General features: G+C 36.7%; 1 protein-coding gene across 2 annotated transcripts; it reads left to right on the forward strand.

The window, feature by feature from the left end:
* The first annotated feature begins 1,738 nt into the window (after nt 1-1,738).
* On the forward strand, nt 1,739-27,227 carry YWHAZ (tyrosine 3-monooxygenase/tryptophan 5-monooxygenase activation protein zeta). Of its 2 annotated transcripts, XM_006101870.3 has the most exons (5): nt 1,740-2,066; nt 20,940-21,063; nt 21,548-21,711; nt 21,791-21,886; nt 25,066-27,227. In XM_006101870.3, exons 1-5 carry the CDS (start codon nt 1,773-1,775, stop codon nt 25,123-25,125), a joined length of 738 nt encoding a protein of 245 aa, XP_006101932.1. In that variant the 5' UTR covers nt 1,740-1,772; the 3' UTR covers nt 25,126-27,227. The 2 variants fall into 2 exon arrangements, with proteins under 2 accessions (XP_023599103.1, XP_006101932.1); XM_023743335.1 differs by lacking the exon at nt 21,791-21,886 and having other exon boundaries at nt 1,739-2,066.
* Nucleotides 27,228-27,936: the final 709 nt, after the last annotated feature.

The raw sequence follows: 27,936 nt of genomic DNA on the forward strand, positions 1-27,936 counted from the left end.
CCGGGGACGCCGTTGGAGATTGGGAGTGTCCGGACTCTGCGGGCGGCGTCGCCCTGTGGACTCTGCCCCCGGAGCGGACGCGGCTCCCGGGTCCCGGTCCCGGGAGCGAGGGCGAGGGCGCTGCTCCGGCCTCCCGCCCGGTGGGGGAAAATTCAACCTCGGCGGTTAGCCTGGCCTCCTTACACCGGATCCGCCATGACAAAGGGAGAGTCGGGGGCTGGTGCGGAGGCACCCGCTTGGGCGGAGCCAAGGAGGGGGAGGCCGCCGATGGCGCGGACCCGCGGATCTGCGCTTTCCAGCCGCGGGCCGCCGGCTTTCCGTTCGCCCGGCTGGACGTTTGACGGCGGTTAAGGGTTAAATGGGTGCGGCGAGGCGGCGAGGCGGCGGGGCGCTGGTTGCTCTGAGCAACCCAGCCCACTTCCCCTTGCATCCGAGCGGCGGGCGAGGAGCCTGCAGGCTGGTAATAGGTGATCTGTCGTCGGAAGCAGCGCTGGTCTGAGAGCGTTTTTGAGTTCCTGGGGGTGGGGGTGAAGGGGTTATGCGATCACAGATGTTAAATAGTTTTCAAATTGAACCACTCTACCTTGCATCCAAGCGATTACTTGTAGGAATACTGGGGACCTGTTCCCGATTTTTTTTTTTAAGTATTGTAGGATTTTCCTGGGAAGATACGGTATTGGGGAGTCAGTTCCCATAGTGAGTGACGGTGGCTCTTCTGTTCACCTTTTAATAATTGCACTTCAGACCGTACATTTTTATTTAAAGCCATTTCTTCTGTGGGATCACTGTATGTTTTAGTATCTTTTTGTGTTGTTTTGGCACTTTTCAAAAGGACCTAAGGGAAAATATAACCAGGGTAAATTGAAAAGTACTGGGCTTTAAAATGAGAAGGAATTAGATGGGAAGTCATGGTTAGGGCAATTAATTTTGACTATTAGAAGCAGAATGAAGTAATTCTATATTTAAACTGGAACAATGACATCAGAAGCTCTGGTCACCCTGGAAGCACTTCACATGTAAATTTTAGTGTTCACAGTAAGAGTGGAAGTTTGAGGACGTATATATATTTTTTAAGCATATATGCATATAACAAGGTACAGCTAAATGAGACTTTAGGATCAGTTATTGATTATTTTGTATTTAAAATATATTAAAACAAGCAACTTGGTCATTTCTTCCAGAAAATTGTCATTCTGAGGTGGGAGTAATACCAACTAAAATTTAAAAACCTCCTGAAAAGAAATTAGTATTATGAAAGTAAAAAGGCATGAATTACACATTAAACTGATATGAAGTAAGAGAAATGTATTGTTCTTCATAGGCAGTGTTTCCATTAAAGAAAAGCTGCTTAATTTTTTATCACTTAGTGATATTAGAGACTGGAGTTGAAATTTTGGCCAAGATAAGGGTTGGTTTTAAGGTGGCCTCTGTGCTTTGACCTTATGTGAAATTAGGATCTTCTGAACAAAAATATGGTAATTTTAATTTTGCTGAACTGATGTTAATGGCTTTAAATTTCCCTCTGCCATTTTTTATTTTTTTATTCTGATCAGTATGTGTGTGTGTGTTGTGGGTGTGGGTGTCTGCATTAAATTCCTCCAGTGAAGAATCTTCCATAGGCAATTAATCTTCCATAGTCAGTTAAATTTGAGGTGTTAAGTACAGATTTTTTTAAACAAAAGATATAATTTTGAGTCTGTTCATTTTGATGGAAAAAATATCTAAATGCTTCTCTTTTTCTTTTTTTTTTTTCTTCTGCAGAACATCCAGTCATGGATAAAAATGAGCTGGTGCAGAAGGCCAAACTGGCCGAGCAGGCTGAGCGATATGATGACATGGCAGCCTGCATGAAGTCTGTAACTGAGCAAGGAGCTGAATTATCCAATGAGGAGAGGAATCTTCTCTCAGTTGCTTATAAAAATGTTGTAGGAGCCCGTAGGTCATCTTGGAGGGTCGTCTCAAGTATTGAGCAAAAGACAGAAGGTGCTGAGAAAAAACAGCAGATGGCTCGAGAATACAGAGAAAAAATTGAGACCGAGCTAAGAGATATCTGCAATGATGTACTGGTGAGAATCAAACATTCATTCTAGCTTCACTGTACTATAGGGTTCCTATAATGAATATCAATTATGATACTGTTAATTTTTTTTTCTTTTAAAAATTGAGTGTTCTATATTTGAAGTCTTCAGGGTGTCACACTAAAAGATGTTAAAACAATTGTAGTTAAGTTTGCATAAAATAAATGCAATAATTTCAGTCACTCCAAAGAGACTATAAAATAGACTGGTAGTGTTTTTTTCACTAATTGAAAAGTTTAGTATTACCATTTCAGTTATGGTTGGAATATTTGTAGTATTTCTAGAGCTAATTTTAAAAAATGTACATATGTGGATATAATAGCTTTACATATCTTGGTGTTTGTTTTTTTAATTCTCACCAGAGGATATGTTTTTATTTTAGAGAGATGGAGGAACATGTATGTGATAGAGAAACATGGATTGGTTGCCTCCTGTACATGCCCCCACTGGGGACTGAACTCCAAACCTAGGTATGTGCCCTGATCAGGAATTGAACCCACAACCTTTGGCTGTATGGGACGATGCTCTAACCAACTGAGCCACTTGGCCAGGGCTACATATCTTGTTTTTATATAAAAGAGATGTAATAGTAGACTCAGTGTAGACATACTACCTACCCTTCCCTGGGTTGGCCATCATAATGTTAATATGAGTCAGCCATGCAGAAAACACTGGCTTCAGTTGCTTTTGCCTCTTCCTGAATTTGTGTTGGAATTCAACTTTGAACACTGACAACCGCAATAAAAGGTTATGAGTAACTCAAGATTGATTTTTCCAGGTTCAATATCTACTGTGTTGAAGCACTGCTTCTCTATAAAGCTTTAAAGATACAATGATAAAGTTGTGATGGTATTATGATTTTACACTAGTCTTTAGTTGCTAATGGAATAGCTTCACTTCCTAAATTATGAGTACATTTCTCAAATGGTCTTTTTAAAGAACAATAATATTTTTTATCTTAATTAACATGGGCTCATGTGGTATCTGCCTTGGGTGCATTTTTTTTTTTTGCTTTTATTTGAAATCTTTACATTGATAGCTGTCATTTCTGAGATGAGAAAATTCCATGATTTATCGAGGCTAAATGACAATGCCTTTCTTGTGACTGATTTATCTTATTGCAAAGATAATAATATTTAAAATTTAATAATAATCATGGTTTTCTATAATAAAAAATGTGTTGGGCATTCTCTCCCTTGCCCTCTTTACTAACTAGTTCAGTGATGGCGAACCTATGACACGCGTGTCAGAGGTGACACGCGAACTCATTTTTTTGGTTGATTTTTCTTTGTTAAATGGCATTTAAATATATAAAATAAATATCAAAAATATGTCTTTGTTTTACTATGGTTACAAATATCAAAAAATTTCTATATGTCACACGGCACCAGAGTTGTTAGGGTTTTTCAAAATGCTGACACGCCAAGCTCAAAAGGTTCGCCATCACTGAACTAGTTAGTACCTGTGTACATGTTACTCAATTTTGTTCATTCTGGTGGTTTTCCTCCGATTATTACATCTGCTAGATCAAGTCATTTTTATTTTGGTTTCAAAGGGTTTGTTACAAGTTATAATTTCCCTTAAAACAAGTCAATTTAGTATTAAAGGGGCACATGGTAACATTCACCTTCTACTAACAAGCTAGGTAGGTATTTGCATATTTTCCACACTGGATAAAAGCTGATGTGAGGATTTTCCTAGGAAAAGCCTGTAGCAGTTTTAATTTTGCTTTCCTTTGGTTTCCTTATCAAGAAAAGAAAAGTATTGCATAGGATCAGTGGATGAGAATAAGATAATTTCTAAATAGCTCTTTGTAGATACGATTATTAAGAGGGTTTGGTATTGGTCACTACCCTTATTCTTCAGAATAGCACTGACTTCTCACCAAGTTCAACTGAAATTTGCACTTTGAAAGTTTAGATAAAAGAAAGTTTAATTCCTTTGCCATACAAAAGGCTCAGAAAATTCTAAACCAGCTTTTGCTTCCAGCTCTGGTCTTTTTATGAGTAAAACTCTTGAAGTGATCTTTGTATAGCTCATGCCTCCTAACCTATAGTAGAGACACTCACACTTTTAACTAAATGAGCAAAAGGGCTTCTTTTGGAAAAGATAGGAGAACTAGGTCAGCAGCACTGCTAATTTTTCAACTTGGGAAAATTCGATATTTACAGATAATGGGGGTTTTTACAAGCAGGCTTCTTGACAGGTAATGTTGACTCTGGAAACATCTTGCATAAAATTCTTTCCCCCTTTCTAGTAAAATGGAATAATAAAATATAGCAGAACCGATATTTCTCCCAGAGAAAAACATCTTTGAACTGAACTTGATGTTTAGTAAAAATGTGTTTTAATTATATACTGCATGCCCCCTAAAACCCCGGCATGTGCCCTAACCAGGAATGCAGTTGGCAACCTTTTGGTGCACAGAACAATGCTTAACCAACTGAGCCACACCGGCCAGGGCTGCTTTAATTATATTTTAAAATCTTACATATAATCAATTATAATTGTATTACTCACTTTTTTCTGAACTTATTTATTTATTTATGAGAAAAATAAGCAGGTAAATCCTCTTTCAGAATTAATGTCATTGGCTGGTAGTGTCAGTGATAGCCAGAGTGCATTGTACTGTTGAGCACCTAGCTAAGAAAATACCCTCTTTCTTCCCATATAAAGGAGCTAATCTCCAGAGTTCTAACTTTTTCTGAAATGAAGAGCTCTTTAGTCGTAAATAATGGTTACTACCATTCTGTTCATGTGCATTTGTCAAGTGTTTAAATGTACCAAGCAAACAAAGTAGGAACTATGTTACTTTGTACAAGAGTTGAAGACCATTACTGGGAGATTTGGCCACTAGCATATTCTTCCAACATGGACTTCTCTTTATGTAAAAGAACTTGGGGTTCTTCTCTTGCATCGTTAATTTGAAATGGCACTATGGGAACTAATGCAATCTGCCTTTCCTGCCAGCTCATAGACCAAGTAGGGGAGGAATTTAACACTAGTGATCCCTAATAGCTTTTCTGCATAAATCCACAAAAAGAAGCCAAAGTTTGAATAGTTTTGTCTTGACTGATGAAATAAAAAACAAAATGAGGAAAGACATATTAGGAAACTTAATTCACAAAGAAGAATTTAGTGATCTAAAAAGAGTTCCATATTTTGAGTCAGACCCAACTTTTTACCATGTAATAGCTTCTTGGCCTAAGTAAATCCCTCAGTCCTCTGAGAAAACTGAACTCTATTAAATGCAGGTAATATCCACCCCCCATAGGATTGTTGTGGAGAATAATAATCAGGTTTTAAAAAAAGCCCTTAACTACCTTCTTGGCCCTGTTTATCTCAGGTTGGGGATTTTGCTTAAAAGCAGTGAAAGCAATATGAGCCTGCCTATAATAGTATAGGGGTCTCTTAACTCAAATCCAAGAATGAGATTTAAAAGATCCAAGAAGCCTTAAAAACTTTTTTCAGGGGCAGAGGATTCATTACTAGCCAACAAGTTTTCAAAATTTCATTTAAAAATTAAAACCAGTATAAGGCAAAGAATGGCTCCCAGAGATCTCCTAGGAGGTGAAGCAGTAAACTAGTGAGTCTAATATTTCAATATTCAGCAACAATAGTTGAATAATAGTAATGGTGATTCCCATTTTATTATTCTTCTCTGCATTTTTATTTGCCCAGGGCCGTTTTAAGATGTTGCTGGACACTTGTTTTTACCTCCAGCCCACAGAACTACCATTAAGCAGGAGCAAGCTAGGGAACCAGGCAGCTTTGGGGTCCTTCCTACTCTGAATATATTAAAATGTATCTTGGACTTAAAAACTACTGTTTGGAGTTGTAAGCCAAAAATCACTAGGCACTCATTTATTGGATTAAGGACTTCTCAAAAGAATTCTGTAGTGTTAGACTTACCTTTATGACTAAAGCATTTTCACAGTAATTACTAAGTATTCCACTGGTGAGGTGTTTTGTACGGTTGAGCAGTCTGAGGTATAGGAAGTGGAAATCAAAGAAAATAAAGGAATGAGAATGGAAAGGTTGATGTTTGCTATTGGTGGGAAGGGAAAGAAGAACCACAAATTGGTTACTTATCCTTTTTTTCAGATAACAATCTATAATAATAAAAGTGTAATGTGCTAATTAGACCTGACGACCTTCCCCATGAAGCCCGGGCTGAGAGGGAAGCTGGGTTGCAGGTGCCTGCCCACGCCAGTGCTGGCAGCCAGGGGAAGAAAGGCCTACTCTTGCACGAATTTCATGCATCGGGCCTCTAGTACTTAAATAAGAATGGTGTTCTTTCTACCTGTTCTAATAAGAGGTGCAGATGACCTGGAAATGTTTGGTGATTATTAGATGAGCTGTGAAGATAGTTAAAAGTGAACTAGGAGGAAGAGTTTAAGGATTAGAAATTGGAATTAAAGTGAAAAACTTGACTAATGACTCAAGTATATAAAGAACATGCAGACTTTTGAAATAATGATTCAACTTTTAATCTACCCAAAAAAGAGGAAGACATTGTAAGCCCTGACCTTTCTAACTACCTAATTTTAGCACATTTTCTAGACTTAATTAAAATGGCATCTTGAACTCAACTTGGACTTCATTTTCTGATTGCAAGTTATTGCTGTGTTGACTAGATCGTTGGTTCTCAACTTTTTACATTCATGTTGATAACTCATGTGTATGATAGACTCCCTGGGCGGTACCAGGATTATTTGTCATTCCCATTGTAGTAGTAGTAGTAGTTCTACAACCCTTACTCTCCCACTCAAAAGCATATTGGCAAGAAAGTAATATTGTCAGGATAAATATGATCTAATTTATTGGACATAAGCTACATTATAAGTCTTTTACTGCTTCTGGTTGCTCATTCATTCAGACTTGATATGCTCTATGCTGCATACAGCTCTTAATTCTTACCTTTCATTAAATAACTGCTTTCCCATCTGCTCAGTCTTGCCCCAAATTCCCTACAAACAAAGCCTTTGGCTCTAGTTTGGTGTTCTCACTGTCCCTGATACACAAGCCATTGCTAATTCCCATTTTTATGGCATGAGGGTTTCTGCTTCATTACTCTGAGTTAGAACTTACTTTAATCTTGATGTCTTCTGTTGTTTTCAACTGTAGAGGATGGCTTCGTTCCTTCATTCTCCTTGAAAACAGGACCATTAACATTTGATAATGAATTTGTAAAGTACACTGAAGGAATAGGATATGCTTAATATTTTTTAGGTAGTACAAATTTAAATTAGGCTTGGGAGGAATAGTGTGTTTAACCACCATATCTCAATAGTTCCCATTGTACTAGGTACATTTCTGTGCAATAGTCAATCTTCATTTGTTCTTTAGTGAATAATTCCCTGAAATGATGAACAGCTGATACTTTTGTGAAAATTGCTGTGCAGTAGCAGTTGTCATTTGTCATTGATTTATTAGATTTGCATTTTCTGTTAAGGTATAATGTGACATAGTAGTGACATGGTACAGAATAGTCATATCTTGGCAGAGTTCACTAATTTCTTGCTATTGACATTCTTTTGCTATAGTGTGGATTTTGGAGGCAGCAAAGCATGGCTGAGAATAGCTGGTTTATCAGTATGATCTTATGGCATGGGCAATGTTTGTTTACATTGGACTAGATTATTAAAGCTTTCCACATATAAGCATTTGTGAGTTTCTCCCCCAAATAAAAATATACTTAGGGTGGTACTAGCATAGATAGGATGGCAAGGTAATATAAGTACAGTCACTCAATGTGCTCAATTTTTGCTGTATTTGAATGCTATTTACTTGAATCATTAATTGACTTGGACTTCATTAGAAAAGTTAGAAACATTTTTTAGTGGAGGTTAATTTCCATCTTACAAACAAGTTTTGGGATCTAGGGGTTTTTTAAATTAGCAGTATTACCAAGTAGAACCCAGTGATGAGTTGAATGTTTCATCTCAGCGATTTACAAATGTTTTCTGAGAGAGACCTATTTCTCTTGTTGATGCAAGATTTATGAACTGTCAGCTCAAATTTTTGTCAAAGGTGTAGAAGGGACCTACTTGGACCACATTCATCCCAGAGACACTTGATGAAAATCCAATCCAAAACACATTTGCATTTATTTTTATTATTTTAAAAAAATATGTTTTATTGATTTTTTTAGAGAGGAAGGGGGGTAGATGGAAACATCAATGAGAAAGAAACATCATTTTGGCAGCCCCTTGCACGCCCCCTACTGGGGATCCAGCCTGCATCCTAGGCATGTGCCCTGACTGGGAATCGAACCAGTGAGACCTCTTGGTTCATGGGTCAACACTCAACCACTGATGAGCACACCAGCTGGGCTAAAACATTACTTTTTAAAGTTGACAGTTGAGGACAGTATTTTATATGAAGGCTGTAGTATGATTAGAACAGGCAAGTTCTCAATTCAGTAAATTATTGAATATTTTACTACTATGTTTGGAAATATAACATCCCAAAGTGATCATGCTTTCTGTTAAGAGTAATGATTTTTCCTTCCAGTTTCACCTTTGGTGGTTTTCATTTGATTAAAAGGGGATTATCATCAGACTGTTAATTGTGTCACAGGGATACAACTAAATAAAAGAAACTAGAGTGTTTAGTACTGCTTTAGAGGGTGATAAAACCTACCACAGGCTATGGAGACATTTTGGGCTTGAAATTTTAATTCATTTTGTGACTTTGGACAAGTTATTGCATCTTCCACTTCTTCAAAATGCAAATGGTTTAGGATGTTTTGAGCATTATTGAGTTAACACACTCCTGGTGATATTAAGTAGTAAATATAATGCTTTCCTTTTGTACCTTTGCAATATCACTTCAGTGTAACTTATTTATTAATTTTGATATTTAAGAATTTTAATAAACTGCTTAAATCTTTACTTTAACATTTATTGATCACCTGCTATTTTATGGGCCCTGTGCTGTAAAAAGTAAATAAAATAAATATTTTTCCAAAAAAAACTTTTAAAAAATCTTCACAACCTAGAGAGGAAAATAGGCATGTACACAAATAATATCCTATATAATAAAGAGCTAATATGCTAATTAGACCAGATGGTGGAACGACCTGCCAGAATGGGCAGGTGGTGGGGCCAGTGAGCCTGTGCCGCCATGGCGGTCCCGGCACACACACACAACCCCCACCCCCCCTCCGCAGAGGCAGCTGCAGGGGAGTGGACCTAAGCCATAGTCTGACATCCCCCCGAGGCTCCCGGGCTGCTAGAGGGATGCCTAAGCTGGCAGGTGGACATCCTCCAAGGGGTCCCAGACTGCAAGAGGGCACAGGCCCGGCTGAGGGACCTCCTCCCATCTCTCCCCCCCCCCCCCCCCCCCAGTGCACAAATTTTCATGCACCAGGCCTCTAGTAACAGAATAAGAGGGAAAATACTACTGCATGTTCGTCGAATATGGACGAGCTGCTCTTCAACCTTTTTTTAAAAAATTGCTGAGCCAGTACCAGGCAGCAGGAAGGCCGGGGAGGGTTGGGGGGCAGGAGGGAGGGGGGTAGGAGATCAACCGAAGGACTTGTATGCATGCATATAAGCATAACCAATGGACATAAGACACTGGGGGGTAGGGGAGGGCAGGGGGGGAAAAAAAGGACACATATGCAATACCCTTTGTAATACTTTTAGCAATAAAAAAAAATTCTGTATCATATACAGTATTATTTAAATGATTACTTTTGGAATAAATGTTATATTTTTGAATCTAAAAAAAAATGGCTGATAAAATCTAGTCCCATTAGGGAGTTTATACGTAATATACAATGTGCAAGTTACAAAACTATCAAAATGGTGTTTTGAACAAACCAAAAAAAAAAAAAATGCAAACACCAAGGAGCAAATGAGAATTATAATGAAATTTTAGGCTGGCTTTAACAAATTCCTTAAACACTAGGGATAATATATCTTGGCTTTATCAAACTTTTTGTTTGATTTTTTTTAAATTAAATGATGAAGATCTGCCATCTGTTATTAATGAGAAATGCAGTAGTTAAGTGATTGGTCAGTCTTTTATGATTTCATCCATGAAGTTAAGCAGCACTGTTCCTTCATATCTATATGATCTTATCACAGAATACTTAAATACTTTACTTTCTTATGCAAACAACGCACAAGAAGGTGAATTTGAAGTCAAAATGTCTGAATACCCACTAAATTGGTTCTTTACATCATCTGAGTTTCAGCTATTTTGATAGAGCATTTTTCTAATTGGTTGGAAGCGAAGGATGGTTACAGTTGAAGGAAAGGAAGCCATTCCAGCCACAAGGGGGAGTAAGAGACTAATTTCCAAATTGATGGGCCCCTCTTGCAACAAAAATACTAGTTTGCATTTGTTTTAGAATTTTAAGAAAGATAAAAGGCCCAGAGGCTTTACAGAGTGAAGTGAAAGTTCTGGGAAATTTCTCTTTGTGCACAAGAGAATTGTGCAATAGAATTGGGATTAAATTTCCTATTTAGGATGTTACTAAAAATGCCATCTGTGGAGCAGTTTGAGTTTCTTACTTGGATAATAAAGTAAATTGAGGGTTGAACTTTATGGAATCATTGAATTTTAGGTTTGAAAGATCATCTATACTAGCTTTTTCATTTTTATAGGTCAGGAAACTGGAGCTCAGAGATTCAGTGATTTCCATTAGGTCATGCTGTGTAAGCCTTAATAATTATCTGTCCCTTATGGTATTATTCACTTAGTTATAGATTGAAACATGGTATTTACTCAGCTATGATGTATGGGTTTTAGGAGTGATGGATTGGAGGCTGTCAGAATAACTGGACTTTAATTAAAAGGCATGACTGCAGTTTTAGACAATATTTTAGGGTTCTTGAATGAAAATAGTAAGACTTACATTTGAGGCCCCTTGTGTTTCTTGCCAACTTTTAACCCCAGCATTTTTTATGCATGGTTTGTATGAAAGAATATCAGTTTCCTAACTACTTACTCTTCATCTGTTGTGCTCATGGAAGAGGGGCCATGATAGTACAATATAAAACAGGAATGAGTTATGGAGGCTTTGGTCTTTCCAACTCATATTTGGTGAGGTCAAGTTCAAGGAGACTGTTACCTCAGCCATATTTTTAAATTGCAGTCCATAAATGTCTCATTAGTGGTTGATTGTTTTGATATTCCAGGGCTATTAACTATTGGCTCATGACATTTTATGTATATTTATCTTTGTGAAAATTTAACACTACTTTTCATTTTGAAATAATTTTTTAAATGGAGGTTAAATTAATTTATAAAATAAGCTATATAACCTATGAAATTTATTCACAAATTATACCACTTTAATCTAATTATGGTTCAGAATTCAATCCAGAATCACACTCTGCATTTCATTGTCCTATCTCCTTGCTCTCTTTTATTCTGGATCAGTTTTTCAGTCTTCGCCTTTCACGATTTTGGTACTTTTTAAAACAGTACTGGCCAGTTATTTTGTAGAATGTCCCTAAATTTGTATGTCTGGCGATTCTTCGTGATTAAATTCAGATGGTACATGTTGGGGAAGAATTTCTTTCTGGAAATGATATTGGGCCCTCCTTGGTGCATCATATTAGGAGACACATGATATATTCTTGTTACTTAACCATTTAGATAGGACATTAGGTATCCCAACTCCATAACTTGCAATTTTCCTTTGAAATATATTTTTCATTAGTTGATTTTTATGTATATTCTAATTGGCGAGCCCAAATGACAGCACACAGACCAGTTATTTGAGTGCACAGTTGCAAGTGACCATTCTTTAAATAAATGTATGGACAGTCCCCAACTTAACAATGGTTCTAGTTAATGATTTTTTAACTTTATGGTGGTGTAAAAGTGATAAGCATTCAGTAGAAACCACACTTCGAATTTTGAATTTTGATCTTTTCCCAGGCTAGTGATGTGCAATACTCTGTAGTAATGCTGGGCGGCGGCAGCTCGCAGTCAGGCACAAGAACACGAGGGTGAACAACCAGTACTCTACAGGATGTACTATCGCCAACGTTTTTTGGATATTGGGTTCTGATAGGCTAGGCTAAACTGTGATTTTCGGTAGGTTAAATATATTAAATGCATTTTGAACTTACCTATATCTTTCAACTTGTGTTGGGTTTATTGGGATGTTACCTCATTGTGTCAGGGAGCATATGTATGAACACTGTGATAAGTATGTCGTTTCTTTGTGTTTGGTCCAAGGACCCTTAGTCTGTAAATTCTGATCCCTATTTAAGAAAGAAAAGGTGACCTTGAATTTTATTTTATTTATTTTTTAATCCTCATCCGGGAATATGTATTTTTATTGATTTTTAGGGAGAGAGAGAGAAAGACACACACACACACACACACACACACACACACACACATCATTTGCCTTCCACATGTGCCCCGACCTGGATCAAACTCCCAACCTTTTGGCGTATGGGATTACGCTCCAGCCAACTGAGCCAATCTGCCTTGAATTTTTAAAAAATCTAAGTGGTGGGGTGGCAAATGTTCAGTGTATTAGAGAAGGTTTCCTGGAATAAAATTGGAAGGGGGATTTTGAAATTAATCTATAGTGAAAAGAAGATTGATGAGGGTGCAGGTTGTGATTTGCTCCTGTCACTCCTCTTGGTAATAGAGTTATTTCCAAAGTCCAGGGCTCCTGACTTGCAAACAAATTTACTCTGCTTTGCTGCCTGAAACTACCCCCCTACCCTATCTCTGATGGATGTTTTGTCTCCCTCAGCTTCCTTCTTTAGGGTTATTATGTAGAAACCTGGAGCCTTATCCAAGGATTCTGAAAGCATATTAGGATGTACCTAGCCTGCTCCTTGGCTGCTGTTTCTGAATATATGTGCTTTTCTGCTTCTCAGAAAATTTGAAAATTTTTCATTAACATGCAGTATCAATTTCAATAATTATTACCATGTTTTGTCTTAACTATTTCAAAGTTTGGTAAGATGATGAACCCTTAATAGTCTTCAGCATGCTGACCTAAGATTTTCATCTCACTCTCTTAAGATCATTCTAAGCTTTCTGTTATATTTAAATGAAGCAGTTCAAATTATACATCTATTATAATTCAACCTTGAACTTAATATTTGAATGCCTACTACGTGCAAAATATGTCTTCAAGGAGCCAGTAAATAGATTAAGAATGCTTATGTATGTGAAAAGTTAAAGGTGCAAAATCATAATTTTAAGTTATACTTCATCTGAATAGTAATTTAGGTGTTATAGAACATAGGATATAAAGTAAAAAATTAAAACTGACATTTCACCACCTCAGAGGTAATCTCTCTTTAGGCCTTTTTATACCCTAGAAATTTGCATTCTATCCTTGAAGAATGTACATGAGTAGGATCATAGACAGGCTATCCTGTCATGTTACTTTAAGGAAGAGAAATGGTATTTGTGATTAATGATAAGATTTAAGCTTTGAAACAAAAATAAGAATTTTGGAAAACTTGTATGTATACCTTGATCTTGTCAGCTTTCTAAAAAATTTTTTATGAGTATAAAGTGATCTTAGGACCAAAAACTTTTAAACCATAAACATGGAGCATTTGTTGTTACTACTAAGTTTTTTTCTGGAAAGTGTATTATGGTAATTTACTTCATTATTTTATTGCTTGCAGGAAAGTAAATAGTTGGTTAGGGAATTTGGTTCAGATTGGACTGTTGATAACACTTCTTGTTCTGTTCTAAATGCTTTCTATATATTAACTCATTTAATCTTCACAATCACTTTGTGTATTATATCTATGGCTACTGTCTCCCTTTTACTGATGAGAACCCTGAGCCCAGGGAGATTCCAGAACTTTGTCAAGGTGACAAAACACAGCTAGTAAGCCAGTGATGGCGAACCTTTTGAGCTCGGCATGTCAGCATTTTGAAGAACCCTAACAACTCTGGTGCCGTGTCACATAGGGAAATTTTTTGATATTTGCAACCATAGTAAAACAAAGATTTATATTTTTGATATTTATTTTATATATTTAAATGCCATTTAACAAAGAAAAATCAACCAAAAAATGAGCTCGCATGTCACCTCTGACACGCGTGTCATAGGTTCGCCATCACTGTAGTAAGCAGTTAACTGGGATTTGATTTAGGCAGTAGGCAGTCTGTCTCCTTTATAAGCCTACTGTAAAAAGAAGTGTCTTTTCTTCTTTTGAAATCTGTGTTTTTAAAAGAAAACTTTGTGCATTATTTCACCACTCTTACTAGTTACACAAATTTTATTTTTTTTTACCTTTTTTAAATACAAATTTTAGATTACTTCACCCAAAGTAAAGTACTAAAATTCAGAGTACAAAAACACTAAAGCAGATTTTTGAATGCCCAGATTCCTATATTTTATATTTCCATCTGAGTAGAATGCCAACTCTGTATATGGAGCTTTGAGTGGTGCTTTCAGAATTTATAGTTTCTCTTACACCAAGCTATTGCTCCAGGAAGTGTCGCTGATTCAGACAGCTCTATGGTGTTTGACATGGTTTCTAGCCTAATTGTTAACTGAAGGAAGATTTGATGTTTTATGCTTCCTGTTAATTTCAGGCTATAATCATACTAAAGCACCAGTGAAAGGAGGGATATCACTAGAATAGAGGTGGATTTTCAGTTTATAAACTTGTCATTAGAAACAGTTTGCCCACAATCAGGATTGAATGTTTGTTTAATTTCCTATTAGTGGGAGCAGGTTGAGTCCTAACCCAGGAAGGGCAGTCAGAACTAGATGACCTGTCAGTTGATGTGGTTCCTTAGTTTTTATACACTCTAAAGTCAAAGCACTGCTGTTACATAGACCATCTTTAGATCAAGGCATATGTTACAAAAACTGTTGGTAGTATATGCTACCCTGGATAAATTGACTGGCTGGGGGTGGGGGGCAGGAAATCATTACTTGAACCCTATAAATCAATAGCAATGTTGTAGAGAGAGAAATATCTTTCATTTCTAAGAACTCAAGTTTCACATACTTTTATCTGTTGATTAGATTAAGGTTCAGTCCCTGTCTTTAGAATCACGAATTTAGCTCTGGATTATGAACCATCTACAGCAAGCATGTCAAACTCAAAGGCTAACACAGGCCAAATAAACAAGGTTTAAGTTTATGTGGGCCGCAAAAAAACACAAACAAAAAGCTTCAATTTTCATAGAAACGTAGGTTTATTTCGATAGAGACATGCTGAATACAAAGGGCTGAAATAAATGAGTAATCGTTAACGTAAAATAGAACATTTTAATAAAAATTAATGTTTTTTCTTGAACATTAACTTACCAGACACTGAATAACTGCACAAATTAATAAGTGTAATGCAAATAAACCTATTTTTCTTGTTCTCTGAAAGCGAAATATTTCCTGTTGCGCACACCAAACAAGTCAGTACAAGATTAATGACGAGGCAGTCGCTGCTAGTATTAATGGAGAGAAATGGTGCGCCTGCGCATAAGGCACATAAGAGAAATGAATGCAACACAATTATAGTAATCAGTCATTAGCGAATGTTGTAGTTCGTTATTAATAAGTATGTAACAGGATATTGTAAAAATTAACTTAGGAAATTTTTATTAAGACGTTTCTTACATACCGTTATATTGGCTGGGCCACAAAAATATTTGTTGTGGGCCGCGAATTTGTGACATGCTTGATCTACAGAGGTATTGGATATGGGCTTCTAGTGGCATCTTGCCTACTATATAAAATTAGCATGTGCATCAACTCTAATTCATCAAATTAATCTTAGGTATTTTTTTAAATGTTGACCATATCTTTAAAAGAGACAAACTGGCTGTGTTCAAGAACACATTTTTAAATTAGTTGAAGAAATACTCAATTTCTAAATCAAATTACATTCCAGCAAGATTCATACTGATTAACATTGTTGGCTTTAGTTTAGTGCTTGAGTGTAAGATGTTCATAAATGTTGTTTGACCTGAAAATATTTTCCATTGTAAATTACATTTGGGTTAGGAAGTTAATGTACTATGTTATATGAAAACTTTTATAAGTGAAAGGGAATCAGTAGCTATAACCTTGTTGAAGCTGTGATGAGGCCTCATCGTCTCATATAATGCTGTGTCCCTTTTAAATTCAGATTCTTAATGTCCCAACGTCATCATTACTTCCATTGTACTACTGTAGATGAATGAAATTTAGGAAGTTGCATTGTGTGCTTAGGATATTCTTTTTAAAGTTTTGTATGTTTTGAAAATAGCTATTAGTCCTTTCTCCCTTTCATTTTCTATTTTGCTTGCATCCAGTTTTTTCCTTGTCACTGCTACTTTCTGATAAGTGGTATTTGCTTTTCCCCCTTAATTCTTATTTGTTCCCTCTTGGTCTTTTCCATATATTGGTCTTTTTTCTCTGGCTTCCAAATCTGAAAAATTGAGCTTTTGTTTTTCTTTGGTCAGTTGACAAAACAATATATTTGATCACCTGTTTAGTGTTACAATTAACTTAATTCAGTGAACTCTTTTATCTTCCATGTCTTCCCTTAGAGTTTAATGAGACCATCTGATTTATGAATCTTCTCTATAAAATACCAAGTGATTCTCTCACTTCTCCTTAAAATCTATATAAGGAGTGAAACACACTTTCTGACTGGGTGGCCTATTCCAAGCTTAGACCATTCATACAATTTTTCGCATATTGAGAAGATATCTTGCCTCTTGCTGAACTTAACTAGTCTTGTCTTCTGGAGCCATTCATATAATAGTCTTTTTTAAAAAAATATTTTATTGATTTTTTTACAGAGAAGAGGGGAGAGGGATAGAGAGTTAGAAACATTGATGAGAGAGATCGATCAGCTGCCTCCTGCACGCCCCCCAGTGGGGATGTGCCCGCAACCAAGGTACATGCCCTTGACCGGAATCGAACTTGGGACCCTTGAGTCCGCAGGCCGACGCTCTATCCACCGAGCCAAACCAGTTCGGCCATATAATAGTCTTTCAGTATTCATGATAGTTTCTAGTTTTCTCATTATTCTTGCTTGCTTTCCTTAGAAACTCTACAGTTTGAAAATGCCTGTCTTGGTACATTATATAAAAAAAATAACAATATACTCTAGATTAGTTCTCATTAGCCCAGTGTGAAACGTAATCATTTTCCTTAACTTTCTTTCTAATTTTATTAATATCTTGGAGTCACATTAGAATTTTATTAATATCTTGGAGTCACATTAGCCTTTTTAGTAGGCACATCACCCTGTTAAAACAGAAAATGTAACAGTCTTCACAAGTTAGCTGTGGTTTTAAACACATTACATTGTCTTTTATAAGATGGGGATCGTTGTAATTTGTACCTTATAGGTAAAGTTATGGAAGGATCAAATTAAATAATCCATATAAAATGCTTAATTGAGGTGTCAAAATGTCATGTTGATTATTGAAATAATGTTATGATTATTTTCTTCATTTGTCTATTGTATAACAAACCAACCAAAACTTAGTGACTTAAAACAATGATATATTCTTGTGATTCTTTGGCTTGCCTAGACTCTTGGCCAGTTCTTTGCATTGTATTGGCTGAGGTCACTCATTGCTCTGCATTCAGCTAAGGCGAAATAACTGAGTGGCTTCATTTAACATCCACCATGACTGGGGCTGACTCTCCAGAAGGGTGCTTTAACTTTCTGCATGCTGGCCCCGGGCTCCAAGAGAGCAAAGACGGGAAGTTGCCAGTCCTCTCAAGGGTTAGGCCCAGAACTGGAACAGCAATCACTTCCACCACATTCTGTTGGTCTGAACAAGTCAACAAAGTAAGCCTAGACTCTGGGGAAAGGAAAGAAATTTTACCTCTTGACAGGTGAATGAGTGGCAGACGTGAACAGGTTGATGGGAATTGGTGGAGGCCATCTTTGGAGACAGTCAGTCAGTTTTGTTCTTTCATAATTAGTTTTCTGAACCAACGTGTTAGTAGTCCTTTAAATTTAATCTTTAGTCCAGTCTTTCTTGCTTTTTATTTTTTAAATCTTAATAGTTCTCTTAGCTTCATGTAATCAGAAGATTTGATAGACAAAAGTATGCCATTTACTCTTTCTTGGCTTCTTTTATTTTTAACAGCTTTATTGAGATACATAGACATACAAAGAACTGCACATATTTTTTAAGACTTTTAAAACTGATTTTGAGGTAGAGAGGAAGGGAAAGAGAGAGAGAGAGAGAGAAACATCGATGTGAGAGTGAAACATAAATTGTCTGCCTCCTGCATGCCCTGCACTGGGGGATCAAGCCTGCAACCCAGGCATGTGCCTTGATTGGGAATCGAACCCACAACCATTCAGTGCATGGGAAGTTGCCCAACCAGCTGAGCCACACTGGCCGGGACAGAACTGCACATATTTAATGTGTGCAATTTGATGTTTGCTTTCTTGATTTTTTTTTTTTAGATTTTTTTTTCAATTACAGTTTACACTCAGTATTATTTTGTATTAGTTTCACCCATCCCGCTCACCCATCCCGCCCCCATCCTGTCAACTTGGTGTAGTCAGCATTTCACTAGAAACTTTGCCACAATTGATACTTGGTCCTTTTGCTCCATCATTAGGCCAATAAGCAGCCTATTGTTATCTCATCTTCCTGTTACTTGTAGCTTCCGGTTAATAGCTTTAAAGTTATTTTTGTTGTTACTGTTTTAATAAGATGTAATAACTAATTTAGTGTTCACCTTGGGGGGAAGAGGTGCTTACCTACTATTTTTAAAATTCTCTGTATGAGTTTATCTTTGTGTAAAGTAACATTTTTTAGGGATACAGAAGTTACTAAAAAGATGAATTACTAATTCTCATAACATTTATTGGCAATTTTTCTAAATAACTTATACAAGTTTTCTGATGTTTATGTTAACATTTTACATCTTAAGTGATTCACCCTTAACTAACTGCATGATTGTGGCCTGCATCTTTACATATGTTGAGTGGGTTAGATAAAGTAATTAAAAGTGAAGGACACGACTAGGCAGTGTTATTCTTAGTTTCAGTTGTCTTTCCTGCTAGACCACTTATCCACAAACAGAGACTGTCTTGCCTGCTCACCATTATATTATCAGCGCCTAGCAGTGTCATTTAAAATGTACTTGGAGAATAAGTGAATGTAAAATATGAATTAGGAATGCCTAGGTAGAGAATTGATTTCAAGGCTGGGCTTAGTTATTACTACTACTTTTATTTGAAAACAGTCTTAGTATCTTAATACCTTAGATATATGTAAATGAGCCAGAGAGCAGTTCACAATTGAATTGTATATGAAGCCTTCTTTAAATTTATCTTTTCTCCAGTTGTTTAAAGTTGTTTTTGAATTCTAGTGAATCACATTACACTATTTCTTTAGTTATACGTACTTAATAGTCTAACCTTTAGCTTAGCCAATCAAAAATAGAATTTACCCTTAAACATGTGGAGTTGTTACAATTTAAATCTAGACTGACTTCAAAGCCATATACCATGTCTCATAGTTGAATGAAAAATGCGTTACCTGAAAAGGACTGGTCATTTATTTCTTAAGTGAAAAAAAATCCACTATCTTCTGTTGTATGAGGAACATTTCCAAAGAGCATGTTGTTCAAAGGGTTAAACACTTTTGCAGCTTAGAGATCTTTGAATATGAAGGTCTGGGTGTGGAGTGGTAACAATTTTGTTATCCTAATCAAAGTGCTCTTCTGATTTCAGGCCAGTGGTTTTATTTATTATTATTATTATTATTTCAGTCCTCACCCAAAGGGTATGTTTTCACTGATTTGAGAGAGAGGATGGGGGGAGAGTGAGAGAGAGAGAGATGAAACATTGATGTGAGAGAAAAACATCAATCGGTTGCCTCCCATAAGCACCCCGACCAAGGATCAAACCTGTCACCTTTTGGTGTACAGGACTAAGCTCCAACCAACTAAGCCACACGGGCCAGGGCCAGGCCAGTGGTTTTAAATATTGGTTAATAACCACAGAGGAGCTGAAACCGGTTTGGCTCAGTGGATAGAGCGTCGGCCTGCGGACTGAAGGGTCCCAGGTTCGATTCTGGTCAAGGGCATGTACCTGGGTTGCGGGCACATCCCCAGTGGGAGATGTGCAGGAGGCAGCTGATCTATGTTTCTCTCTCATCGATGTTTCTAACTCTCTATCTCTCTCCCTTCCTCTCTGTAAAAAATCAATAAAATATATTTAAAAAAAAAAATAATAACCACGGAGGACATTTTAAGTTGACTTAGGTCACCTTCATTCCTTTTTTTTATAATACAGTGCAGTTTCGTCCTACTGCCAACTGGGCCACTACCCACTTCATCCATGTATCTTAGCTAAAAATTACTTAATTAAAGGTTTACTCTTTAGAACTGTAATTTTCATCATTCTACTGCTCTCTTAATTTAGTTAGGAAAATTAAAACTTTTACTTTGTACATCTTTACCTGTCATGTGAAGTATTACTTGAGTGTATTCTTATAAATGAAGTTAATTTTGTTCTGTTTCCTCTGTCATGGACTCTGGTAATTTCTATTACATTATTAGTTTCTGCTTAAGTCATAATTCCTCCAGAGTCCCAAAAGATTAATCTCTTACGTTTTTTCCATTTTCTCATGACTACCTTAAAAATGGAAATTTTGCCAGCTTGTTAGAAAATGTGGACTATCATTGAAACATACAGTCTATATTGGCATGTAAATAGCACTATGGGAGAGGGGGAAGGGTGGTATTCAAATGCATAAACCTTAAATAATAAACTGTACACTAACTTCAAATTTCAAGTGTTGCTGTCTAAAGCATTCTGTTTTTAAAGCCACAAATTCATTAACTTAGGCTATAGTGTGCTCTTAATAAATGCAGGTTCCTTCAGTTTTGTAAATGTTTTATTCTTATTATGACTTTCTTTTCTTCCCAAGTCTCTCTTGGAAAAGTTCTTGATCCCCAATGCTTCACAAGCAGAGAGCAAAGTCTTCTATTTGAAAATGAAAGGCGACTACTACCGTTACTTGGCCGAGGTTGCTGCTGGGGATGACAAGAAAGGTATGCTGTATTTTCTAACCTGTATAAAAAAAATTGTGGAAGTGGTCTTTTTCTAAAGTGCAAGCAGTTTTTTGTTGTTTTTGTTCTTTTAATTGCCTAGAGCACTAAATGAAGGACAGTAATGCACTTTTTTCCTCTTTTTTTTAGTCCTGAGAATATATACTGCCTAATACTGGTATTCTAAAATTGCAGCTGGCTGAAAAGCCAATTTTGTGCATAGGAGTGTTTCCTCAGTTTTAAGAAATAGCGATCACAGCATAACTGTAGAGCATTGTAAACTAATAAAATATAATACTGAGATGATTAGAGTCGTTTTTGTCTTGACATTGACCAATAGCTAGTGTGAAGCTTATTTTTTAAATTAAAGAACCTCATTCAATTAAGGTTGCTACAACTTGATATTTCATAGGATATTTCGTTGGATATTGAGGGATGAAGATGAAGTGCAAGTTTTATCAATATATTTCTGTGTTTTATTACCCAGGGATTGTGGACCAGTCACAACAAGCATACCAAGAAGCTTTTGAAATCAGCAAAAAGGAAATGCAACCAACACATCCTATCAGATTGGGTCTGGCCCTTAACTTCTCTGTGTTCTATTATGAGATTCTGAACTCCCCGGAGAAAGCCTGCTCTCTTGCAAAGACGGTATGTATTTTACCTGTTATGTGGAAATACAGTGATCTTTATTATTTGAGCACTGAAATGTACTTTTTTTAAATCGTAGGCTTTTGATGAAGCCATTGCTGAACTTGATACATTAAGTGAAGAGTCATACAAAGACAGCACACTAATAATGCAATTACTGAGAGACAACTTGACAGTAAGTACATAGTTAATGTGGTTGATGAGATTGTTGTTTTATAGATTGCTATAAGGGATATTTCTGTCCCTTTTTTTAATATTAATGACAAGTTCCTATCTGCTGTTAAAACTGAAGAGAACCACTGTTAAAACTGAAGAAAAAAACACTGTGAAAACTGAAATATTAAACCAAAGACTTAAAAATGTTCGGTTTTGCCCTGACCGGTGTTTCTCAGTAGTTAAAGCATCAGCCTGCAGACTGAAGGGTTGTGAGTTCAATTCCTGGCCTAGGGCATGTACCTGTGTTGCAGGTTCATTCCCTGGCCCCGGTCGGGGTGCGTGCAGGGGGGCAACCAATCAATGTGTCTCTCACATCGATGTCTCGCTCCTCCCATCCCCGCTTTCCACTCTATCTAAAAAATAATCATCATCAATGGAAAAATGTCGTCAGCTGAGGATTAACAACAAAAAGTTGGGTTTCGTTAGTTACATATATATCTATTGTTAAAATAATTTTGTAACCCATGATTTTTGCATTTCAAACACGTAGGCCATTTTATTTTCCATTCTAACCTGGGTGGTGCCATTTTTTTTCTTTTCATTTTAGTTACAGAAGCGTTTAGGTGTTAGTACTGAAGACTTCTTTGTGTTTTTATTCCATTAAAAATAGTTTTCTTGGCTATAAAGTTACCTCCATATTTATTCAGCTATGGCAGGGCATTAATAACTTCACTTACAAAATTTCAGATACTCCGCAGAATCCAAATAGAAATCTATTTTTGCCTAGTCTCTTGGTTTAAAAGGTCATGATTATCCTTGGAATACGCCAGACCAAAAAAAAAAAAAAAAAGGCCCACATGCCATTATCACTGAAAAAAATGACAATTTTTTAATTATGTTAAATATCTCAATAGTGGTTGAGTGTCAAATTCTAATTGTCTCTATTTGTCTTTAAATTGTTGGGTTTTTTAAAACAGTTTTTTATCTGAATTGGGATCCAATAAAGTCTACATATTGTAATTTTTTTATATGTCTCTTTGGTCCCATAGGTTTTCCCATTCTCCAGATAAATATTAAATTTGAACTTAGGTGAAAAATTATCAAGTATCTGCTGGTGTTCTAGGAAGGAAGATTATAGACTAATGCTACTGGTTTTTGTGTGCTTTAGGGCCTTTTCTCTTGGGGACTAAATCATTTTATACATTTCATTTCTTCCAATTTTATTCTAGTCCACTGCTAATTTCCTGAACCAGTTCTGCATTCTAGTGTTGAATTTCTTCACAGAGAGTTTTTTTAAACAGTCTTGTGTACTTGTTTATTATTACTAAACACTTAAAATATTTTTATTGATTTCAGAGAGGAAGGGAGAGGGAGAGAGGGATAGAAACATCAATGAAGAAAGAGAATCATTGATTGGCTGCCGCCTGCACACCCCCAACTGGGGATCGAGCCTGCAACCTGGGCATGTGCCCTTGACTGGAATTGAACCTGGGACCCTTCAGTCTGCAGGCTGACACACTATCCACTGAGCCAAATCGGCCAGGCACTTAACATTATTTTAGAAAGTGTAATTAGGGGGCTACTTACAAACTTGTGAGATTTTTATTTTGATCAAGAGAATAAGCCATGGTTTCTTACAGAATAAATCTTTTTATATTAAACCAGAGGCCCGGTGCACAAATTTGTGTACCAGTGGGGTCCCTCTGCCTGGCCTGCGGGATAGGGCTGAAACCGGCTCTCCAACATCCCCCGAGGGGTCCTGGATTGTGAGAGGGTACAGGCCAGGCCCAGGGATGCAGGAGGTTGGGCAGCTGGGGAAAGACCGCGGGAGGGCTTCGAGGCATGTCTGTCCCATCTTGCTTAGTCCCAATCAGCCAGACCCCAGCAGCAAGCTAACCTACCAGTTGGTGCATCTGCCCCCTAGTGGTCAGTGCACGTAATAGCAAGCAGTTGAGCGGCCTTAGCATATCATTAGCATATTACGCTTTGATTGGTTGAACGGCCGACTGGGCAACCAGACACTTAGCATATTAGGCTTTTATTATATAGGATAAAAGATGTGGAATTTGCTAGCTAATTTTAATATAATTTTTTATATTTTTTCTGTTTGAAATTATGAGAACTTGTCATTCTGAAAGGTAGACCCTGAGACCTAGTTACTATGTTGTATTGTCATCACTTTTTTTTAAGAGAGAGGGAGAGAAACATCAATTGGTTGCCTCTTCCACACTCCCAGGCCGGGCATTGAACTCACAACCTGGGTATGTACCCTGACCAAGAATTCAGCTATCACCCTTTGGTGCATGGAATGATGCTCCAACCAGCTAAGTTGCCCAGCTAGTGTGGCTCCGTGTTTGAGTGTCAACCTGTGAACCAGGGTTTGATTTCTGGTGGTGGGCTCGATCCTCAGTTTAGGGCATGCAAGAGGCAGCTGGTCAGTGATTCTTCCTCATCACTGATGTTTCTACCTCTCCCTCTTCCTTCCTCTCTGAAATCAATAAAAATATATTTTAAAAATAAAAAAAATGAGATTTTTTTTCCACTTAATTTTTCAGTGTATAAGCAATATAAAATTTAAAATTGTCTTGAATCAATTTTTTATAATGACCTCTAAAATTATAGCATAGTAATAAGACTAAAAAAATTACTAATATTTCAAGCACCTGAAATTTTTAACCTGCTGAAAAACTAACACTGATGAAAAAATTAATAGAATCCATAACTACCACTATGGGACAATTCAGTTTTTACCTCTTAGAAGATTTGGTTCTGACCATGCTGGTTTGTGTTCAGCTATTTATTTTGCATTAGACAAATTCATAAAGGTATATATAAGCTAAAAATACTAGAAAAGCTAAATTTGTATTTTTACTTAGTATCCTGGCTCTTGAATTTCATGGGGTGTGGGATTCTCTTTGGAGTGGGAGTATAAGTCTTAAAAGGAGAGAGTGCCTTGTGCATGGGCCAAATTAGCTGATTTAGTTGCACTAAATGTACATCCATCTGCCCTTGGAGCTATTCAGGACAATCTAATATTCTGATAATTATTGATACTTAGCATTTCTATGATTTCTTCTACTTTCTCTTTACTTTCTGTGAATAACCATGAATTTCCTACATTTGACTTTATTTGAAGACATATCTATTAATATTTTTTTCAAACTGAAACATGCTAAAAATCTTTCCTTCTTTTACCAGTTGTGGACATCGGATACCCAAGGAGATGAAACTGAAGCAGGAGAAGGAGGAGAAAATTAACCGGCCTTCAAACTTTTGTCTGCCTCATTCTAAAATTTACACAGTAGACCATTTGTCATCCATGCTGTCCCACAAATAGTTTTTTGTTTACGATTTATGACAGGTTTATGTTACTTCTATTTGAATTTCTATATTTCCCATGTGGTTTTTATGTTTAATATTAGGGGAGTAGAGCCAGTTAACATTTAGGGAGTTACGTTTTCATCTTGAGGTGGCCAATATGGGGATGTGGAATTTTTATACGAGTTATAAATGTTTGGTATAGTACTTTTGGTACATTGTGGCTTCACAGGGCCAGTGTTAAAATTGCTTCCATGTCTAAGCAAAGAAAACTGCCTACATATTGGTTTGTCCTGGTGGGGAATAAAAGGGATAATTGGTTCCAGTCACAGGTGTAGTTGTTGTGGGTACTTTAAGTTCTGGAGCACTTAGAGTGCTGTGTTAGAAGTGGATAGCCCATGGGTAGTCCATGCTGAACCATGTGTGTCTCTGTGGAATACTCAGTCTCAGTGCGCACACCTTCGACGACAGCTGCAGAGTGTTCCTTTAGTTGTGACCCATTTAACTCTGGATAAGGGCAGAAACGGTTCACATTCCATTATTTGTAAAGTTACCTGCTGTTTGCTTTCATTATTTTTGCTACACTCATTTGTATTTAAATGTTTTAGGCAACCTAAGAACAAATGTACAAGTAAAGATGCAGTAAAATGAATTGCTTGGTATCCATTACTTCATGTATATCAAGCATAGCAGTAAAACAAAAAACCCATGTATTTAACTTTTTTTAGGTTTTTTTTTTTTTTTTTTTGCTTTTGTGATTTTTTTTTTTTTTTGATACTTGCCTAACATGCATGTGCTGTAAAAATAGTTAACAGGGAAATAACTTGATGATGGCTAGCTTTGTTTAATGTCATATGAAATTTTCATGAACAATCTAAGCATAATTGTTAAGAACACGTGTATTAAGTTCATGTAAGTGGAATAAAAGTTTTATGAATGGACTTTTCAACTACTTCTCTACAGCTTTTCATGTAAATTAGTCTTTTGGTTCTGAAATTTCTCTAAAGGAAATTGTACATTTTTGGAAATTTATTCCTTATTCCCTCTTGGCAGCTAATGGGCTTTTACCAAGTTTAAATACAAAGTTTATCATAACAAAATACTACTAACAGAACTACTGTTCCCAACCACGTCCCATACTCCCCATCCTCCCAGCCCCCCACACTCCCTGAAAAAAAGGTGTTGGGTTTGTTTGTTTGTTTTCAGAGGTGTGGGGATTGATTGGAAAAAATAATATGTTCCATTTAAAATTGTAGTATGGCATTTTCTAACTTGGAAGCCACAATGTTCTTGGCCCATCATGACATTGGGTAGCATTAACTAAGTTTTGTGCTTCCAAATTGCTTTTGTTTTTAAGAATTTCTTGATACTCTTATAACCTGCCTTCAACTTTGATCCTTTATTCTTTCTATTTGTCAGGTGCACACAGGATTATCTTTTTCAGCCTTCTGTCTGTCACCAACCATTATTACTTGGTGGCCATGTACTTGGAAAAAAGGCCGCATGATCTTTCTGGCTCCACTCAATGTCTAAGGATACCCTGCTTCCTTTGCTTGCATCCCATAAACTATTTCCCTCATCCTATTTACTGCAGCAAATGTCTCCTTGTTTTATCTCCCTGTGAAACTCCACCTATCCGGAATGGTCTGTCATTGGCTGCCTTTCAAATCTTTTTTCCTCTCTTCTTTAAATAATGGGGCTAAGTTATACCCAAAGCTCGCCCTACAGACTATTTCCTAAGTACCTTGCAAAAACACCAAATAAAAATACCATTTTAAAAGAGGTGTATTTTTTCTTTTAGAATGTAAGCTCCTCAAGAGCAGGGACAATGTTTTCTTGTATGTTCTATTGTGCCTAGTACACTGTAAATGCTCAATAAATATTGATGATGGGAGGCAGCGAGTCTTGATGATAAGGGGGAGAAACCGAAATCCCAAATACTGTTTTGTTGCTTGTTTCATTATGACCTCAGATTAATTGGGAACTATCAGCCTTTTGGACAATTGTCCCAAATATTACATTCAAATAAAAGTGCAATGGAGCCCTTGGGGTCTTTCTTTCCAATGAGAAAAGATCTCATGAATTTGGAACAACAATGCATTTTCACTCACAGCTCTTTTTTTTTTTTTTTTTTTTCTCCTGACTCCCAGGCCAAGGATATGAAATAATCCATAGCTTAGAATTTAGCTAGACTGAGGAGATGGATCTCATTGAAGTATAAGTAAAATCTAAAGCTTGTCACATTTGCCTATTTATGTGTCCGTCATCTAAGCTAGTTTGATTCTGAAGTAAATTGTGGTAATACTTTGCAACCTGGGATTTTTTTTGCCGTGGATTTGAAAAATAAAATGTTTGTAATTTATTTGTTTAATTGTTCCAAATCCAGGCTTCATGTCTGTTTTTGTCAATATGTAGTTCCAGGAATTTGGAGAATTCAGCATATTTTGTGTGTGTGTTTGGAATCGCTGAGGAACACATGTATATCCACTTAGAGTTGTTCTCTGCAGTTTGGGCCTATGGTCCTGGCTTTTTAAAATAGCTGTTACTTTGTGCTACATGTGCTACAATTTAAAATAGCTGTTACTTTGTGCTACATGTGCTACAAGGATCATGGAAATGTATGTCAAGTGGCTTAACTATAGGGGCGCAATTCTTTCCCCTTTCTGTCTTTTCTGAAAAATATGCTGCCATGGCCCAGAGCATATTTTAAAATTAGTCAACCTCAACTTGAGAGTGTAACCTTGATTAAAT

This window comes from Myotis lucifugus, unplaced genomic scaffold (assembly GCF_000147115.1).
Source record: "Myotis lucifugus unplaced genomic scaffold, Myoluc2.0 scaffold_385, whole genome shotgun sequence".
Classification (NCBI taxonomy): Eukaryota; Metazoa; Chordata; class Mammalia; order Chiroptera; family Vespertilionidae; genus Myotis; species Myotis lucifugus.

Coding starts and splice junctions, on each gene's coding strand:
- YWHAZ (XM_006101870.3), top strand. CDS start 1,773: ATGGATAAAAATGAGCTGGTGCAGAAGGCCAAACTGGCCGAGCAGGCT. Junction 2,067..20,939: donor ATATCTGCAATGATGTACTG/GTGAGAATCAAA, acceptor TTTCTTCCCAAG/TCTCTCTTGGAAAAGTTCTT. Junction 21,887..25,065: donor TACTGAGAGACAACTTGACA/GTAAGTACATAG, acceptor TTCTTTTACCAG/TTGTGGACATCGGATACCCA.